This window comes from Rattus rattus, chromosome 5 (assembly GCF_011064425.1).
Source record: "Rattus rattus isolate New Zealand chromosome 5, Rrattus_CSIRO_v1, whole genome shotgun sequence".
Classification (NCBI taxonomy): domain Eukaryota; kingdom Metazoa; phylum Chordata; class Mammalia; order Rodentia; family Muridae; genus Rattus; species Rattus rattus.
Window position 1 is genome coordinate 99,196,133 of NC_046158.1, and position 20,000 is coordinate 99,216,132.

Below are 20,000 nucleotides of genomic sequence, written 5' to 3' on the forward strand. Positions count from 1 at the left end.
ACAAGGAGAGGAGCAAGGCCAGGACTTGGGCTCGGGTTTTCCTAATCCCTTCCTTGCTCTAACTACAAGCTCCACCCTTGCCACATCACAGGGCACCCCAGCCACCTGTGATCTCAATACGACTTCCTCTTTGAAGTTTCTCTGCCTGCTCTGGGTCACGTTAGCCTCCTACGTGCGCCGTCAACAGAAATCCAGTCGCCCACACATTGTAGCACTAGATTAAGCTCTCTGTAATTTACCATCTCTATCTTATCTCCTGGGTCAGATTACAAATAACCTCAAAGCAAGGCTTCCATCAGATACTTCGCCCATGTTTCTTCAATGCCGTGAACAAACCCCAAGCTCATTCGCTTTCTGTGAAATTGATTGCCTTCAGCATGTGAACCAGGTTGCCGCCAGACTATCAGTTCTGGTGACTCATGGTCTGACATGACATTCAGGAGATTCTTTCAGCGACAAAACTGTGGGACCTGAATCTCTTATGAAAGAGAGAGCCACGTAGGCATTTATTCATGTGCGGTCACACACACACACACACACACACACACACACACACACACACACATACACCTCCATACTCGGCAATGGTAATTGGGCAAAAGTGGATAGGGTTTCAGTTAGGAAGGGGCTTCGGAATTCCTGAAGTATATTCCAGCACACTCCATGCACTACTGAGAGCTACAGGCCGTGTCGTCTTGTGCTTCATGTTCCGTATCAGCAACTCTTCTTGCCAACATGGTGGCTTACATCTATAATCCCAGCACTCAGGAGGCTGAGGCGGGAGGATAGCTTGAGCAGTAAGGTCAGCTTCTATGCAGCGTAGAAGTGATTACATTTACATGTGATGACCTCTGTCACCTTTTGTCACCTTTTCTTTTCTGTCTGGATGCGCTTGCTTTCCCAATGGTAAAGATACTACTCCCAACCTCTCCCTCACATAGTTCAACGGCCTTTTATAACCAGGGTGATCATACAGCTTTGGCCTTGGAGATAACACTGTCAGGAGGTCTCCATTTAACTAATCTCATTCACTGACAATGGTAATAGAAGGAATTCATATTTGTTTCCTTACCTACTCTGGTTTTTTTTTCTTTTCTTTTTTTTTTGGACCTGGGGACCGAACCCAGGGCCTTGTGCTTGCTAGGCAAGTGCTCTACCACTAAGCTAAATCCTCAACCCCCCTACTCTGGATTTTTAAGTAGCTTTTTTGTTACTGTTGTTTCTTTTGGGTTTTTTGATTGCTTGCCTCATTGCTTGCTTTGTTGCCATAAAATCTGTTACCTGACTGGCTTCTACATATTGGGCTTAAGTAATCCTCCTGTGTTCATCTCTTAAGTAACTGAAACTGTAGTGTGCTTAGCTCTGCATGATATCTTTTAAACATAAAGGCATGTAATCTGTAATCCGGTTTTTGTTACTACTTCAGCCTTCTAACCTTGCAGGGTAGCCACACCCTACCAGATGTTTATTTTTGTCTTGTTTACTTATTTGCGGTGTGTGTGTGTGTGTGTGTGTGTGTGTGTGTGTGTATGTGTGTGTGTGTGTGTGTGTATTATGTGTCTATATGCATGTAGGTCTGTGTGTACATTTGCATGCTTTACACATGACTGGAGTCTAGAAAGGGTGTTGGCTGTCCTCTATCACTCTCTGCTTATTTTTTGAGGCAGGGTCTCTCCCTGAACCTGGGGATCATATTTCTCATCTAGGAAGCCCCAGTGACCCTTCGTTGGCAATTTTTGCTCAGATCAGGAGTTATAGGAGTGTATGGGGCACATCCAGCTTCTAATGTGGGCACTGGGAGCCACACTCTGACCCTCAGGGCTGCACAGTAAGTACTGTTAACTGCTGCACCATTTCACCATCTTCTCAAATTATTTTTTTCAAATTTAAGAATTCAATTAGAATTTTTATGTGTTTCCTTATTTGCCTGCATATATGTATGTGTATCACATTTGTGTCTGGTCCCAAAGGAGGCCAGAATAATACTCTGGATTCCCTGGAACTGGAGTTAGAAATGATTATGATCCAACATTCAGGGCTGAGAATCAAACTCTGTGAGAGGATCAAATGCTCTTAAACCCTGAGCCATCTCTCCAGTCCCCCAAATTATATTTTGATAGGAAGATGGGCTACTTCAGACTAAATCATGGCCATTGTGCTCCCTCAAGAAATACGGGTGAACACTATTTCTGGGGAAACCAAACATGAACTGTAGGGCATCACCTTCTAAGAGGCTGAGAATAAAGTATGGGGCCCACATAACATGGATTATTAGACAGAATGGCAGCCCATGTAATAGAATGATGTTGAGCAGTAAAAGAGACATCTTCATGGTGTGCACCCTCATGTCTGTTCCCTCTGTCCATACAGAAGTCAGTCATCTGGATCAATACAGAAAAGAGAAACAGCTCCTGTGTGTGTGTGGAAAATCAAAAGCCTGCAAAGGAGCTACCTCTTCTCCACGCAGCTGTAGCTCAGTAGAATGTCCACTTAGCACGTATTAGCTCTAGATTTGATGACCAGCACCAGAAAAGGAGCAGCCCTGAGCCAAAAATGTTTAATTTGACACTTAACTTCTGATGACAAAGCAGAGTATAGAGGCACAAGATGACCGACAGTATGGTGAAGCCCTCAGGTGAATACAAAAGTAGGGTAGTGCAGGATAATGTCTTAGGGCTTTCAACGTATTCAGAAACAAACCTATCCTAGATTAAATGAGACAGAAAAGACACAATGACCAGGCCTAATGTGTAGTTTCATATTACATGCTGGTTGGTGCAAATAAATTGTACAGAAAAAGTTGTAATCCTACTCCTGCCACCTTGTACCTACAAAAGGAAAACCACCAGGGCCAGGTACCATGGTCAGCACCAGCACTGTTGAGTGACATGGTCCCGTGGTGGATGTCATGGCAACGGTGCTCTACCTTTTTGGTCTTCCTTCCCTGAAGGCAATCACTTAACTCGATCATGAGAAAAACATTAGACATTCCAACTGAGGCACATCCTCCAAGCAGCTTCCAGGGTGTAAGACAGGGAGGAAGGACCCAAGCAGTCCCTGGGAGTTCAAGGGATGAGCTCACAGTTCAGGGAAGCAAAGGTGGCTAGAGCTTGTGAGCGTAGGATAGGAGACCGATCTGAAGAAAGTTCTCTTAATCTCTGCAGAGGAGGCCCTTCGGTGTGGGAACAAAGGTCTAAAAAGCCAGGTGAAGTGATAGAACAGAGGCTTCATTCTACATGGATCATTTAGGGGCGTGAAGAGTCATAACCTACTAACACAAACTAGAACAGGTATAAAGACTGTTCTAGAACCATTAAAACAAATTGATATGCAAAAGTCTTATTGCGTACCAAAGCAGAAGTCTTTAACACAAAAAAACAACATTCAGCTCAGCAATTGTGTCAGAAGTCACCTAAGAAAGGCTATAGCAAGCAAGTGAGTTTTCTGAGATGGCCCACCATTTTTCATGGCTGCCTGGGGTGCGCTCTGAGATGCAGGGTCCTCAGAGACTTTATCCCTGGATTGCTTCTCACTGCTGATCTGCATTTCCTGCCACTACTACATAGTCTAGGGATTCCTGGGCATTAGCCCACTCCATTGGGCAGATTTCCTGCAGAATCAATATAAAGTTGTACTCTCCTGTAGTAATGCTGTGTAGACAAATTGATGATTTCATAATTCTTAGTAATGATTTTATAGAACTCCTAATTTGGTACAAGTAACCTCAAGTTCCATGTAGAACAAAAGCTGCAAATAGAGCTCTGTAAACCTTCATGTGTAATAGGCTAATTGCACTAGGAAAAGAAAGCAGGCTTGAACCAAATTTATGAGCAAGGAAAAAAATCCCTCTAGGTTAAGAATGAGGCCAGTATCTGGTAACCAAAGTTCATAAACTGGGAATGGGCAATTTATTGAAATGCTTTGTGGGTAGGGACTCAACAAGAGTGAGTTGTTGGACAAAAGGAAAAAAGTAACTGATGGCTTTTAAAAGAGAGGCTGAAGGCAGACCAACTAGAAATTGTGACCAATTAGAAACCTAAATACTTCAAGAAATAGAGGAAGAACACAAGGTGGGGAAGATTTATAGAGAGGATATGGAATTGAAGTTTGGGAGATGGCTGGAGAGATCTTTAACAAGACCTAGCCAAATCACTGGAGCCCAAGATGCAAAGATTAGGACAGTATCCCAATTATGACTGCTAATGCTTGTGTAAAGCAATGTGCCAGACAGCTTTCCAAATCAGTGTCATGTGTTAACCAGCAACACTGTGAGGGAACATTCCATACCATTTCCATGCTCATAAATCAATGGAAAATAACGGTAGGTAAGTGTGCTAGCCAGGGTATTGTGCAAGGCTAGACTGCGGTCAAAGAAAGATCAGGGGAAAATAAAGCATCGAGCCCACGGATGTTTCCTTTTGGAGACTCAGAACTCAGTAAGAAGAATGAGAACAGGGGTTGTTTTGAAATTGGCTCTTGATATGAACTTTCATGAATGAATGCTGTTTAGATGAATTATTGATTTTATAGAATTCCTGATTTGATTCAAATAATTTTAGGAAGAAAATTTTAAGAGATGGTTTTACTTGTTTTGCCAGAAAGGTATAATAAGGTTAGAATCAAGAATAAAATATGCCCACTCCTCATAGAATAGTAAGTAAAGGTTGTATAATAAGGAATACAGTGAGTTTTCACAATTACACTAGAAAAAGAAATAGGCTTAGGACAAATTTGTGATTAAGGAAAAACATTCATTCTAAGTCAGATCCAAGAATGAAGCCACAGGTGTGCACTATGATAGTGCAAGGCCATGTGAAACTGTGGTGTTGAACTTATAATGAGCTTATAGAATGAAACACTGCTTTGAACTCAATATCCACATATGTTCTGTGATTCCCCCTTTGTGTAACATTTTGTCTATGAGATAATTTTCTAAGAACTTTTGTCTAAGGTCTAAGAAGGCCAGAGAGAAGAAATAAAAAGTGTGGTATATCTGGGGCTCTGCCCCATCCACCCACCAAATGTATGTATGTGGCTTGGGGGGCTTTGTGTCCCACCCACGAAATGTATGTGTGTCTGTTTGTCTATACATATGTGTGTAGGTATATGTGTATTTATGTAAGTATGCGTGAACACTTGTGGAGTTGATGACATAGGTGATTAGGCCTAACCAGGGAGTGTGTGTGTGTGTGTGTGTGTGAGAGAGAGAGAGAGAGAGAGAGAGAGAGAGAGAAAGAGAGAGAGAGAGAGAGAGAGAGAGGTGTATCTGTGCATATTGCCTGTGTAAAAACTTTAATTCTTTTCCTTTCTTTTCTCTTTGGTTCATGAAGAGTTAATGAATTCAAGTCTTTTGCCTGGCCAGTAAGAGGTCCTTGAGTGAGAAAGACTTCCCACTTATTAGAGCACAAATAGTGAGAGAATTACAGAGTAAAGCGCCAGTGCTCATTAAAGTATAAATAATATTATGACAGGGAATCATCAGTCTTTAGCCTTCTTTGATGCTGTATCCTGCCCAGTACCATCCCCTAAAGCCCCAGGAAGTCCCCCAGTATGAAATGAAAATGAGGTACTTTGTAGAGATCACTACACAGTGTAGTTGCTATGGTTGGAGAAAGGAGGTCCCAGTCCCCAGCCCATATCTCTCACATTGGTTCCTGCCTGGTGTTCTCACTGTGCACCCAAGGCCGAGAGCTTCATTCTATATAGAAAAGGATAAACCCTACACACAGTTATCTCTTAGTGTCCCGTGTCCCACCCCCCCACCCGGCCACTGCTGTTCCACCTATCCCAAGCTCATATTGGAATAGAAAAAAAGCAGGGCAGGCCTATTTCTGGGATGCCTGAATTCTCCTCAAGCAACTGTCTTAACTCACATCCTACAGTTCACCTTTGTCAAGTGTACAGTTCATTAGTTTGTGCTACTTGGACAAATTGTGCAACAATTCAAATGATTTAATTCTAGGACATTTTTATCATCACTTCGGAAAGAGAGCCTGCTGAAACTAGGGCATTGTGGTGGCATGAATGTAAGCCCAATACTTGGAAGGCTGAGGAAGGAGGATGAGGAGGAGGAGGAGGAGGAGGAGGAGGAGGAGGAGGAGGAGGAGGAGGAGGAGGAGAGTGGAGGAGGAATCCCTGAGCTACAGAATGAGTCTCAAAAGCAACAATAACAGCATAAACCAAAACATGTCTACCCACTAGCAGTCATTCCTGCTTTCTCTGTGGTCCTCAGTCCGAAACCATGGATGAATGCCCCTGCCTGTTCTAGGTATGTCCTGTGCATAGAGCCACATGACCACCTGGTTCCTGGGGGGAGGGTATTTTCAAACAGCAGAACTCTACTGTCTCTGGTCCCTCTGGTCCCCTACTATAGTATAAGGCATCCAGGCTTCTTCTTAGACCCCACTCAAGGGCTCTAGTCTTCTCTAGAATAGAAGCTATAGAAAAGGAAGAGCCCAGTGCTCTAGAGCTCTCTGAGGCTGGCTCTGAGCCCAGAAGGGAGGGACAGGAATTTCTGTCTAATTACCAAGTAACCACCTACAAATGGATGCCAAAGAAAACTCCTCGCAGGAAAAAAAAAACTATAAACACCTTTGTTGAACACAAAGCCTCCTTTTGTGATTTTCCTACAGGCAATTAAAGTCATTATCTTTGATAAGCAAGAGCAGTAGGCTGGAGGGCTGGAGAGAGGAGAGTACTCTCTTTTTGGTTGTACTGTCCATTACGTTGGGGTTTCAAGCATGCTAAACTAAGATTCTGTCAAGGAGCTACACCCCAGCTTAAGAATGTATTTTTTGGGAGAGATACCACCGCCTGGTCAGGTGGGCACCCTGAGGCTGCAGAGCAGAAGAGACCACCAACACTGCCCACCCCTGCCCACATCCCTGGCCCAAGAGGAAACTGTATAAGGCCCTGGGCTCCCCGTGGGAGAGGGCCCAGGAGGCAGGAGCCCTGCCTGAGACACCGCCGAACCTGAAGGAAACAGACCGGATAAACAGTTCTTCTGCACCCAAATCCCAAGGGAAGGAGAGCTAAACCTTCAGAGAGGCAGACACGCCAAAACCAGAAGAGACTGCTTTCTACACACATTGTTGATTCCAGAGGAAAACACCGAGGCCATCTGAACCCTGGTGCACGGAGGCTCCCGAAGAGGCAGCGAGATCTTCCCGGTTGCTGCCACCTCAGAGAGCCCGGGGCAGCACCCCGCGAATCTAACTTGAGCCTCGGGACCACAGGTAAGACCAACTTTTCTGCTGCAAGTGACCTGCCTGGTGAACTCAAGACACAGGCCCACAGGAACAGCTGAAGACCTGTAGAGGGACAAAACTACACACACAAAAGCAGAACACTCTGTCCCCATAACTGGCTGAAAGAAAACAGTAAAACAGGTCTACAGCACTCCTGACACACAGGCTTATAGGACAGTCTAGCCACTGTCAGAATTAGCAGAACAAAGTAACACTAGAGATAATCTGATGGCGAGAGGCAATCGCAGGAACACAAGCAACAGAAACCAAGACTACATGGCATCATCGGAGCCCAATTCTCCCACCAAAACAAACATGGAATATCCAAACACACCAGAAAAGCAAGATCTAGTTTCAAAATCAGATTTGATCATGATGCTGGAGGACTTCAAGAAAGACGGGAAGAACTCCCTTAGAGAACAAGTAGAAGCCTACAGAGAGGAATCGCAAAAATCCCTGAAAGAATTCCAGGAAAACACAATCAAACAGTTGAAGGAATTAAAAATGGAAATAGAAGCAATCAAGAAAGAACACATGGAAATAACCCTGGATATAGAAAACCAAAAGAAGAGACAAGGAGCTGTAGATACAAGCTTCACCAACAGAATACAAGAGATGGAAGAGAGAATCTCAGGAGCAGAAGATTCCATAGAAATCATTGACTCAACTGTCAAAGATAATGTAAAGCAGAAAAGCTACTGGTCCAAAACATACAGGAAATCCAGGACTCAATGAGAAGATCAAACCTAAGGATAATAGGTATAGAAGAGAGTGAAGACTCCCAGCTAAAAGGACCAGTAAATATCTTCAACAAAATCATAGAAGAAAACTTCCCTAACCTAAAAAAAGAGATACCCATAGGCATACAAGAAGCCTACAGAACTCCAAATAGATTGGACCAGAAAAGAAACACCTCCCGTCACATAATAGTCAAAACACCAAACGCACAAAATAAAGAAAGAATATTAAAAGCAGTAAGGGAAAAAGGTCAAGTAACATATAAAGGCAGACCTATCAGAATCACACCAGACTTCTCGCCAGAAACTATGAAGGCCAGAAGATCCTGGACTGATGTCATACAGACCCTAAGAGAACACAAATGCCAGCCCAGGCTACTGTATCCTGCAAAACTCTCAATTAATATAGATGGAGAAACCAAGATATTCCATGACAAAACCAAATTTACACAATATCTTTCTACAAATCCAGCACTACAAAGGATAATAAATGGTAAAGCCCAACATAAGGAGGCAAGCTATACCCAAGAAGAGGCAAGAAACTAATCGCCTTGGCAACAAAACAAAGAGAAGAAAAGCACAAACACAACCTCACATCCAAATATGAATATAACAGGAAGCAATAATCACTATTCCTTAATATCTCTCAACATCAATGGCCTCAACTCCCCAATAAAAAGACATAGATTAACAAACTGGATACGCAACGAGGACCCTGCATTCTGCTGCCTACAGGAAACACACCTCAGAGACAAAGACAGACACTACCTCAGAGTGAAAGGCTGGGAAACAACTTTCCAAGCAAATGGTCTGAAGAAGCAAGCTGGAGTAGCCATTCTAATATCAAATAAAATCAATTTCAACTAAAAGTCATCAAAAAAGATAAGGAAGGACACTTCATATTCATCAAAGGAAAAATCCACCGAGATGAACTCTCAATGCTAAATATGAACGCTCCAAATACAAGGGCACCTACATACGAAAAAAGAAACCTTACTAAAGCTCAAAACACACATTGCACCTCACACAATAATAGTAGGAGATTTCAACACCCCACTCTCATCAATGGACAGATCATGGAAACAGAAATTAAACAGAGACGAGACAGACTAAGAGAAGTCATGAGCCAAATGGACTTAACGGATATTTATAGAACGCTTCTACCCTAAAGCAAAAGGATATACCTTCTTCTCAGCTCCTCATGGTACTTTCTCCAAAATTGACCATATAATTGGTCAAAAACAGGCCTCAACAGATACAGAAAGATAGAAATAATCCCATGCGCTATCGGACCACCACGCCTAAAGCTGGTCTTCAATAACAATAAGGGAAGAATGCCCACATATACGTGGGAAACTGAACAATGCTCTACCAATGATAACCTGGTCAAGGAAGAAATAAAGAAAGAAATTAAAAACTTTTTAGAATTTAATGAAAATGAAGGTACAACATACCCAAACTTATGGGACACAATGAAAGCTGTGCTAAGAGGAAAACTCATAGCGCTGAGTGCCTGCAGAAAGAAACAGGAAAGAGCATATGTCAGCAGCTTGACAGCACACCTAAAAGCTCTAGAACAAAAAGAAGCAAATACACCCAGGAGGAGTAGAAGGCAGGAAATAATCAAACTCAGAGCTGAAATCAACCAAGTAGAAACAAAAGGACCATAGAAAGAATCAACAGAACCAAAAGTTGGTTCTTTGAGAAAATCAACAAGATAGATAAACCCCAGCCAGATTAACGAGAGGACACAGAGAGTGTGTCCAAATTAACAAAATCAGAAATGAAAAGGGAGACATAACTACAGATTCAGAGGAAATTCAAAAAATCATTAGATCTTACTATAAAAGCCTATATTCAACAAAACTTGAAAATCTACAGGAAATGGACAATTTCCTAGACAGATACCAGGTACCGAAGTTAAATCAAGAACAGATAAACCAGTTAAACAACCCCATAACTCCTAAGGAAATAGAAGCAGTCATTAAAGGTCTCCCAACCAAAAAGAGCCCAGGTCCAGACGGGTTTAGTGCAGAATTTATCAGACCTTCATAGAAGACCCTATACCAATATTATCCAAACTATTCCACAAAATTGAAACAGATGGAGCACTACCAATTCCTTCTATGAAGCCACAATTTTTATACCTAAACCACACAAAGACCCAACAAAGAAAGAGAACTTCAGACCAATTTCCCTTATGAACATTGACGCAAAAAATACTCAACAAAATTCTGGCAAACCGAATCCAAGAGCACATCAAAACAATCATCCACCATGATCAAGTAGGTTTATCCCAGGCATGCAGGGATGGTTTAATATACGGAAAACCATCAACGGATCCATTATATAAACAAACTGAAAGAACAAAACCACATGATCATTTCATTAGATGCTGAGAAAGCATTTGACAAAATTCAACACCCCTTCATGATAAAAGTCCTGAAAGAATAGGAATACAAGGCCCATACCTAAACATAGTAAAAGCCATATACAGCAAACCAGTTGCTAACATTAAACTAAATGGAGAGAAACTTGAAGCAATCCCACTAAAATCAGGGACTAGACAAGGCTGCCCACTCTCTCCCTACTTATTCAATATAGTTCTTGAAGTTCTAGCCAGAGCAATCAGACAACAAAAGGAGATCAAGGGGATACAGATCGGAAAAGAAGAAGTCAAAATATCACTATTTGCAGATGATATGATAGTATATTTAAGTGATGCCAAAAGTTCCACCAGAGAACTACTAAAGCTGATAAACAACTTCAGCAAAGTGGCTGGGTATAAAATTAACTCAAATAAATCAGTAGCCTTCCTCTACACAAAAGAGAAACAAGCCGAGAAAGAAATTAGGGAAACGACACCCTTCATAATAGACCCAAATAATATAAAATACCTCGGTGTGGCTTTAACCAAGCAAGTAAAAGATCTGTACAATAAGAACTTCAAGACACTGAAGAAAGAAATTGAAGAAGACCTCAGAAGGTGGAAAGATCTCCCATGCTCATGGATTGGCAGGATTAATATAGTAAAATGGCCATTTTACCAAAAAAGCGATCTACAGATTCAATGCAATCCCCATCAAAATACTAATCCAATTCTTCAAAGAGTTAGACAGAACAATTTGCAAATTCATCTGGAATAACAAAAAACCCAGGATAGCTAAAACTATCCTCAACAATAAAAGGACTTCAGGGGGAATCACTATCCCTGAACTCAAGCAGTATTACAGAGCAATAGTGATAAAAACTGCATGGTATTGGTACAGAGACAGACAGATAGACCAATGGAACAGAATTGAAGACCCAGAAATGAACCCACACACCTATGGTCACTTGATTTTTGACAAAGGAGCCAAATCCATCCAATGGAAAAAAGATAGCATTTTCAGCAAATGGTGCTGGTTCAACTGGAGGTCAACATGTAGAAGAATGCAGATCGATCCATGCTTATCACCCTGTACAAAGCTTAAGTCCAAGTGGATCAAGGACCTCCACATCAAACCAGACACACTCAAACTAATAGAAGAAAAACTAGGGAAGCATCTGAAACACATGGGCACTGGAAAAAATTTCCTGAACAAAACACCAATGGCTTATGCTCTAAGATCAAGAATCGACAAATGGGATCTCATAAAACTGCAAAGCTGCTGTAAGGCAAAGGACACTGTGGTTAGGACAAAACGGCAACCAACAGATTGGGAAAAGATCTTTACCAATCCTACAACAGATAGAGGGCTTATATCCAAAATATACAAAGAACTGAAGAAGTTAGACAGCAAGGAGACAAATAACCCTATTAAAAAAATGGGGTTCAGAGCTAAACAGAGAATTCACAGCTGAGGAATGCCGAATGGCTGAGAAACACCTAAAGAAATGTTCAACATCGTTAGTCATAAGGAAATGCAAATCAAAACAACCCTGAGATTTCACCTCACACCAGTGAGAATGGCTAAGATCAAAAACTCAGGTGACAGCAAATGCTGGCGAGGATGTGGAGAAAGGGGAACACCCTCCATTGTTGGTGGGGTTGCAGACTGCTACAACCATTCTGGAAATCAGTCTGGAGGTTCCTCAGAAAATTGGACATTGAACTGCCTGAGGATCCAGCTATACCTCTCCTGGGCATATACCCAAAAGATGCCCCAACATATAAAAAAGACACGTGTCCACTATGTTCATCGCAGCCTTATTTATAATAGCCAGAAGCTGGAAAGAACCCAGATGCCCTTCAACAGAGGAATGGATACAGAAAATGTGGTACATCTACACAATGGAATATTACTCAGCTATCAAAAACAATGACTTTATGAAATTGTGAGGCAAATGGTTGGAACTGGAAAATATCATCCTGAGTGAGCTAACCCAATCACAGAAAGACATACATGGTATGTACTCATTGATAAGTGGCTATTAGCCCAAATGCTTGAGTTACCCTAGATGCCTAGAACAAATGAAACTCAAGACGTATGATCAAAATGTGAGTGCAGATCGCCCATGAGAGACACAGCCAGAATACAGCAAATACAGAGGCGTATGCCAGCAGGAAACCACTGAACTGAGAACGGGACCCCTGTTGAAGGAATCAGAGAAAGAACTGGAAGAGCTTGAAGGAGCTCGAGACCCCATATGTACAGCAATGCCAACCAACCAGAGCTTCCAGGGACTAAGCCACTACCCAAAGACTATACATGGACTGACCCTGGACTCTGACCTCGTAGGTTGCAATGAATATCCTAGTAAGAGCACCAGTGGAAGGGGAAGCCCTGGGTCCTGCTAAGACTGAACCCCTAGTGAACTAGACTGTTGGGGAGAGGGCAGCAAGGGGGGGAGGGTTGGGAGGGGAACACCCATAAGGAAGGGGAGGGGGGAGGGGGATGTTTGCCCGGAAACCGGGAAAGGGAATAACATACGAAATGTATATAAGAAATACTAAAGATAATAATAAAAAAACAAAAAAAAAAACAAAAACAAAACAAAAAAAAAAAAAAAAAAAAAAAAAAAAAAAAAAAAAAAAAAAAAGAATGTATTTTTGGGCCTTCCATGGTGGAACACAGCTTTAATCCCAGCACTTGAGAGGCAGAGACAAGCACATCTCCTTGAGTTTGAGGCCAGCTTGGTGTACATAACAAGTTCCAGGATAGCCTGAGCTACATAGAGACACCCTGTCTCAAACAAAACCAAAGAATGTATTTATGACAATGTAAAAGTCACCTGTTCACAGTAAGCTTCATCTGTGAGACAGCAGTAATGATATCTACTTCACAGGTGGTGGGGAGGATCAGAATCAATGAAAGGGTCCAGCTGAGAGGGAAGAACAGCAGGCAGAGGCAAATGGCAGCTGCTGGCCAGTACATCCTGTAAGTTCGACCATGGCCTACAGTGACAGCAGACTGGCAGGGGAGGCTAGCTCTTCCACCCATTTGATCGGGTAGATGCAGAAGAAAGAACTGTAAAGTCGTTTGGGGGATCAACCCAGACACCCTTAGCTAATACTGAACACTCACTCTAGCAAGGCATTGTCAGCGTGTGAACCCACACAATCCTCTTTCTTGGCAGATAAAGAAATTGTCACTTTGGGGCAAATGGACAGAGTTGGAAATAAAGTGGCCTCAGAAAGATAAATATTGTATGGTTTCTCTTTCGCTTCATCTTAGACGTGGAGCTTAACACAGATGCCTGAATGCACACACACACACACACACACACACACACACACACACATATACACACACACATACATACACACACATACACACACATACACACACACATACACACACACACACACACACACACACACACACACACACACACCAGGAAAATAGAAGTGGGACCGTTGTGGAAGAGGAAGGGGATGGGAGGAAAACCAGGAGAGGTGAGGAGAGCAAATAGGGCTAAGTACATGACATATATTGTACATCAAATAAATATGCCAATAAAAATTAAAATGAGGGGTTGGGGATTTAGCTCAGTGGTAGAGCGCTTGCCTAGCAAGCGCAAGGCCCTGGGTTCGGTCCCCAGCTCCAAAATAAATAAATAAATAAATAAATAAATAAATAAATAAAACAAAATGAATATAATAAACAGCAGCAATCAGTGGAAAGACTGGATGCAATGTTGGGCCTCTCACATGATAATTTGCATAATTTCTTAGAGAATGTTTTATTAACTAATTCCTAAAATAGCATAAAACACCTTCTATGCAGAATAAGCCTAAGGCCTCAGGTACCACTCCTCACCAACTATCTCAGGAGGCTGAGACATAAGTGACTTACCTAAAGTTACTCAGATAGTTGATAGCAGTGTTAGTAATATTTATACTTATGGTTCATACATTATCAATTTCTGTGGTTTCAGTTACCTCCCTCCCCAGTTAGTCACAGAACAATAGTATTAAATGGAAATAGCAGAAATAAATACTTCTTGGCTTTTAAACCCTGCACTGTTTTGAGCAGCATGATGACCTCTCAGCTGTCCTACCAACCTCGAGTCACCTCTCTGTCCAGAGAGACCATGCTGTACACACGACCTGCCTGTTAGTCACTGTCTGGGTTAGTGCCTTCTGGGTTGTCATATCACTGCCATGTTAGTGCAGTTCTAGGTTCAAGGAGCCCTCATTTTATTTAATAACTGCCCAAGGTTCAAAAGTAATAATGCTGGCGACTTTATTATAGGGTAATGTTATAACAATCCTGAGTTCTTTTGTTACCAATTTCTTGCTGCGCCTAATTAATAAACTAAACTTTATCATATGTGTATCTGTGTAAGAAAACACAGAGTATATATAAATAGGCTTTGGTACTAGCAGGTTTACAGGCTTCTTCAGGAGGGTCTTGGAATGTGTTTTCTATGGATAAAGGGACCGCAGAAACCCCAAGGGGTCCGCCTCTGGAGTGCACACTTCACCAATTCTCCGCTTTGCTAAGGTCTTAGCACAGCGCTTGGCACTCTTTTAAAATGCCCATTATCATCATGGCAGCTATAGAACAATAATAATTGCCTAAGGTATGAGCTGGCAGCTGTGTTGGCACAATTACTTTGGCTAAAGCCTTATCTTTCACTTTGATGAGGAACCAAAGTGCCTGGGTCTTTTTCCATCGTTGTATTCAAGAATTGCTGGAACAGGGCAGCTAGCACAGAAGGGCTCCATTATGTGTTGCTGGGTGAATAGATTTACTTTTTGGACTAATATATTTACTGGCTTGTGACATGGTGGCCCTTTGTGGGTAAGCTGACTCCTGGAGTGGGCACATTTGATCATTGCCTAACTTTTTGTTTGCAAGGTCACTGGAAGGCTGTGATCCCCATAGACACTTTAATTGCCCTGCTGTCATTGTGTAACCTCCATACACTGTCTCCATCTCTTTCATCACCTATTCCAGACAGCCACTCCCAAACCCAGCTCTCTCCTCTACATACAAACTCAGTCTTTCCATACTGGAAGTTTCCCCCTTTATATTACACAAGATCCATTTTGCCTTTTCAGTGTGTGTGTCTCACTCTATCTGTAGCCCAGGCTGGCCTAGAACTCCTTATATAGCCCAGGCTAAACTTGAATGTACAGTGATCCTCCTGTGTCATCCTGAGTGCTGGGATTGGAATTTTGAGTCACCCTGCCCAGTTTTCTGCCCAGGCAATCTTGCATCTGCCTTCTGGGTGATTCAGATCCCCCACGTCACCCTAAACTCCTCATCTTTTAGCATCAAGGCTGTTGAATTATTTATGTCTTATCCCTGGGACATCAAGGCATCCATCTGAAGATCAGGATCTGCAAAGGCAGAACAGGCCAGTGCTAGCTAAGGGCTGCAGCACTGGCCTACTCTAAAGAGGCTGTCACCCTCTGCCTGTCAGCAGAGTTCTCCTCATGCCCTTGGACTGAGGCCTCATGCTGCACATTCAGCAGCCTCTCTGGCTTCACATTTGGTCCCAAGTCTGGTTTGGCTTACATGGCTTTCACAGGCAATTTCTATGTTTAAACCTTCAATAAACACCAAGTTACTGCAGCTCTGGCCTCCCTGCCTCCTACTGGCATCCTGTGAGTGAAAGCCTGACTTGGTCCCTCTCCCTAGCTAGCAGGAATAGTGACTAACTGAGACCAACTCAGGGACATGGGCATGCATAACAAGAGGATGAGAGTGGGCAGAATGAGGGTGGGGACCACAAGCAGGAGAGTAGCCCAGGTAAGGCAGGAGGTCTCCTCTCACCACCTCCAGCATGGGACTCATTTCCAGATGTCGCTTCTTTTAAAATTCCCTCCCCCATCTAGTTCTTCTTTGCCGTCTTGCCCCATACAAACCAACACCTTTCTATCTTCCTTCTTCACATTTATTTTTTTTAGCTTCTCTTCTGTCGATGTGATCTATAGTTCCTATCCACAAATTGATCTTCCCTTTCCCCCATCCTCTAACTCCTGTCCTGAGTCAGACCCCTAACTCCTTCCCTCTGAGCCTGTGGCAACTCCAAAGTCTTGGTCATTCTACTTGGGTGGCTTCTTTCCAGCCCTACGGGCCAGATGCTCATCTCCCTTCTGTGTCCGTGTCTTCATTAAGCCAGAAACAGCTTCATTTGGTCTTTGGCCTATGGAATCATTTAGCATTTCATCTCAAGTCTCTCTTGCACCTGGACCATTCCCATTCTTATGGGACAGTTGTTGGGTTGCATGAGCTCAGAGGGCAGGGTGTAAGTCTCGATGCCAGAACCACCGTGTGAAATAAATCCTAACTGATGAACTCAGTGATGAGATATTTCTTACAAATGTCTCCTGGTGGAAAACGTGAGACTGAGGCAAAGGTGGTTCTGAGGGCTCTTACACTGCTGCTCTAGCTTCCCCTGGGGCCCGTCTCACCTCCTACCTGTGCACATGACAGCAGCAAAGACCCAGCACTGCCCATAGCGCACGGGTTGGCAGCCCGTGGCATGCCACTGCTTTAGGATGGCTACACTGCCAGTCCACTCTGCGGGGTTGGCACCATCCATATAATTCTCACTCCAGTTGCCATTGAGCACTCCGCTGTCATCATTGCTGTTTATCTAAAGAGAAGCCATGCAGAGAAGTATTAGAAACATCTACTCCCTCAGCAAGATGTGATGCAGGGGGCTGCTGTTGGGAAGGACCCCCAGCCTGAGACACAGAAGAAACCTTTGACTGCACTTTACCTGGGACTTTCCAGATCTGTGGGGGAGAATTGAGGGTGGGAGGTAAGCTATTCTGACATAAATGTATATTAATTCATTACTCTACTTCAATTTTCTATAAATCAGGAACCTGGCTCTGAGCAGTCTGAAAACACATTTGAACCAAGGAAATCTAGAAGCAACAAGATAATTGTCAATCTCAGTAACATTCAGCTTCTGTCCAAAAGCATGTAGCCTGCAGTTAGTTAGTAGGGACAACAGCCCATACCGGCTATGTCAGGTTTAGTTGCGCTAACTCATTTCCCACAATCAGCTGCCAGTCTCATTCTCAGAGGGCTCCTGTCTTTGGACTCCTCATTCTCCTGTCGTGGGTAACAGCCATGAGAAGGCAGAGGTCCCTTTACCCAGCCCCCTTCCTCCCTGGGCAGGGCACACCAGGGACCTCACCATGGCACACACAACTCTGCTGATGTAGACAGGGCTTCCCCGAAGGGCACAATCTGTGGATGGGTCAACCTGGAAGTTCAAGCTCTTCTCTAGCAGCTCCAAGCAGATGTCTATGATGTTCTCTTCAAACTGCAGGGGATGAGGAGAAAGGGGGCTGCACATGATTGCTGTGTGTGGACAAATAAAGAAATAGACAGCCCACACCACTCAGATCCCCAGGGCGGCGTAGAATAAAACCCAATTGCAAGGTAGTTGTCAAACAGAACAGCCATGAACAGCCTCCCAGGAAAGTGCATGGTCTCAAAGCAATGGCAGCACAACCCACTTGGCATGTATGTCCTGCAAGCCAGAAGTCTCACTGCTCATTTGACATCACTGCTGCTGCCTAGGTTCTTTCCCCTACCCTCCAGTGAATTTGCCTCATTGGAAAGTCTATCTCTGCCTCTTCCCACTCCATTTCCATGCTCCCGAGACCCTTTAAGATGCTCTTACTAAAGCCATCTTCCCTTTTCTTCCCTACATACATAACGACCCAGCTTATCGTTGAAGGGACTGGCACTCACAACTCTGGGCTTCTGGACTGATCAATCACAGGTAAATTCTAGAACACTGCCATGGGTGTGTCCCCTCTGGTTGTCAAACTTGGTTATACGGTGTAGTTGAAGCCTATCTTTCCTGCCTGAGTACTCTGTCAGTCCAAGATCTCTTTACAACACTCAGTTCCAGACCTGACATGAGCTTGGTACATGGTGTCAAATGACTTGGTCATATGTGTCAAATGACTATCAACATATGCACCTACACTGATGAAACCATGGTCAATAAGTAGAAATGGGCTTCTATTGCCTACCTTCTTTAGGGAAACCACTTCTCTAGTTTACAATGTTTAAAAGGCCCTATAATTTAAAGAATGAAGGTCAAAGCCTCCTTGAGGTGTCCTTCAAGTCCCTTAGATCGGGCTCTGTTGTGAAGCAGTTTCCTCTGAGATTAAAACCTTAAACCTTCCACTGTAGAGCAAAGCTTGTTGTGACACAGACTGTTAAAGGGGAGGTTTAACATTCCACCTTGCAGAGAAGCTCAGAAAGTTAATAACTCAAAGGCTTCAGGAAGTCCCTGAAACTGAAGAGATTCACTAGGTCCCTCTCTCCTCAAGTCTGTAGCAGCAGTAAGGACCACTGATACACACTCTCAGACCAGCTGAGTTGTCTAGAAAAAGACAATGTTTCTGCCAAACTGCCTAAAAGAGGCTCAGACCAACAAAGCTACAGGAAAGACGCTCTCCAACCTGTCCAGCTGCCTTCAGGCCATGCAGTGTGCTACAGGTTCCCAGCTCTTGTGATCTGCCACCAATGCTGAGATGTGATTTTGATAATAACTGTATTTGAGTCATTTCTGATCCTATAAGTAACTCATCACTCATAAGTGACCCCCTTAAAATTCTTTGGTTTACTGTTAGACTTCGGTGACATCTATACTTGGTCTGTCATGAGCTCCCTTGTGGAGTGAGTAGATCTTTGTTCCTATCTCCCGGCAGTCCTATCGTACAACAGGCTCCCTTCTACCTTCCCCAGCCTCTGACCTCGACAGCCCCCACCCCTGCTGTTTTTGCTCCAGCTGGACCAAACCTCTTGGAATCTTTGCCAAGCAGAACCCTTCTGGCCTTTCTGTCCTTGCACATACCTCCCCCTTGTCCTTTGCCTGACTAACAGCTCAGGCACAGCATCTTCTCTCCCAGGAAGCTTCCTCAGGAGGCTCCTTCCTGGTCCCCAGAACACTCTACCCCGTCTCTCAGTCTCAAATCCCACTGTGTAATAAGTGTAACTGTTTACAAATCTCTCCAGTACTGAGCACATCTTCCCCGGGCTGCAGCTACCTTGGCAGCAATGAACTTAACAATCAGGTATTGAAAATTCTATTTTGGGAGAGATCTGGTGAGGAGCCTTGATCCAAGTGATCCAGGGCTCCATGAAGACCTCCATATCATCCCAGCTGTCACCTCTTCTGAGTGGCCAAAGGCTCCCTCTGCCCCCTCAATACTCCCAGAACTGGGGCTCAGTTTAGAGCAACTTCTTCCCTCCCTGACCTTGGCCTCCCTGGGGCTAAACTTCAAACAGGAGGTAGGAGTCTAGACAGATGAGAGTTGTCAAGCATTGTGCTGAGTTTAGCTAGTTTGCATGCAAGGTCATGAGACTGCATGTAGAAAATAAAGTGAAGCAGAGTAAAGCTGGTAGCAGCACTCTCGATGATTTTCATCTTCTAGGTGTTCATTTTGTAATATTTCTTTGCAAAGGTTTTGTTTTGTTTTGTTTTTTCATCTGTTTGTTTGGTTTGTTTTCCACACAGGAACTCCTGTGGCCTAGGCAATGTACCCAAGGATGACCTTGAACTTAAGATCCTCATGCTTCTACATCTTGAGTTGTAGGATTACAGG

At 43.4% G+C, this 20,000-nt stretch overlaps 1 protein-coding gene across 1 annotated transcript in view; it reads right to left on the bottom strand.

Annotated features, from left to right (window-relative positions):
- The window catches only part of Tgm5 (transglutaminase 5), a 27,467-nt gene extending 10,460 nt beyond the window's left edge, over nucleotides 1–17,007 (bottom strand). Inside the window, 1 exon segment of the mRNA XM_032902316.1 lies at nucleotides 16,833–17,007. Within this exon segment, the coding sequence (XP_032758207.1) occupies nucleotides 16,833–17,007 (175 nt within the window).
- Between the last annotated feature and the right edge of the window lie 2,993 nt (nucleotides 17,008–20,000).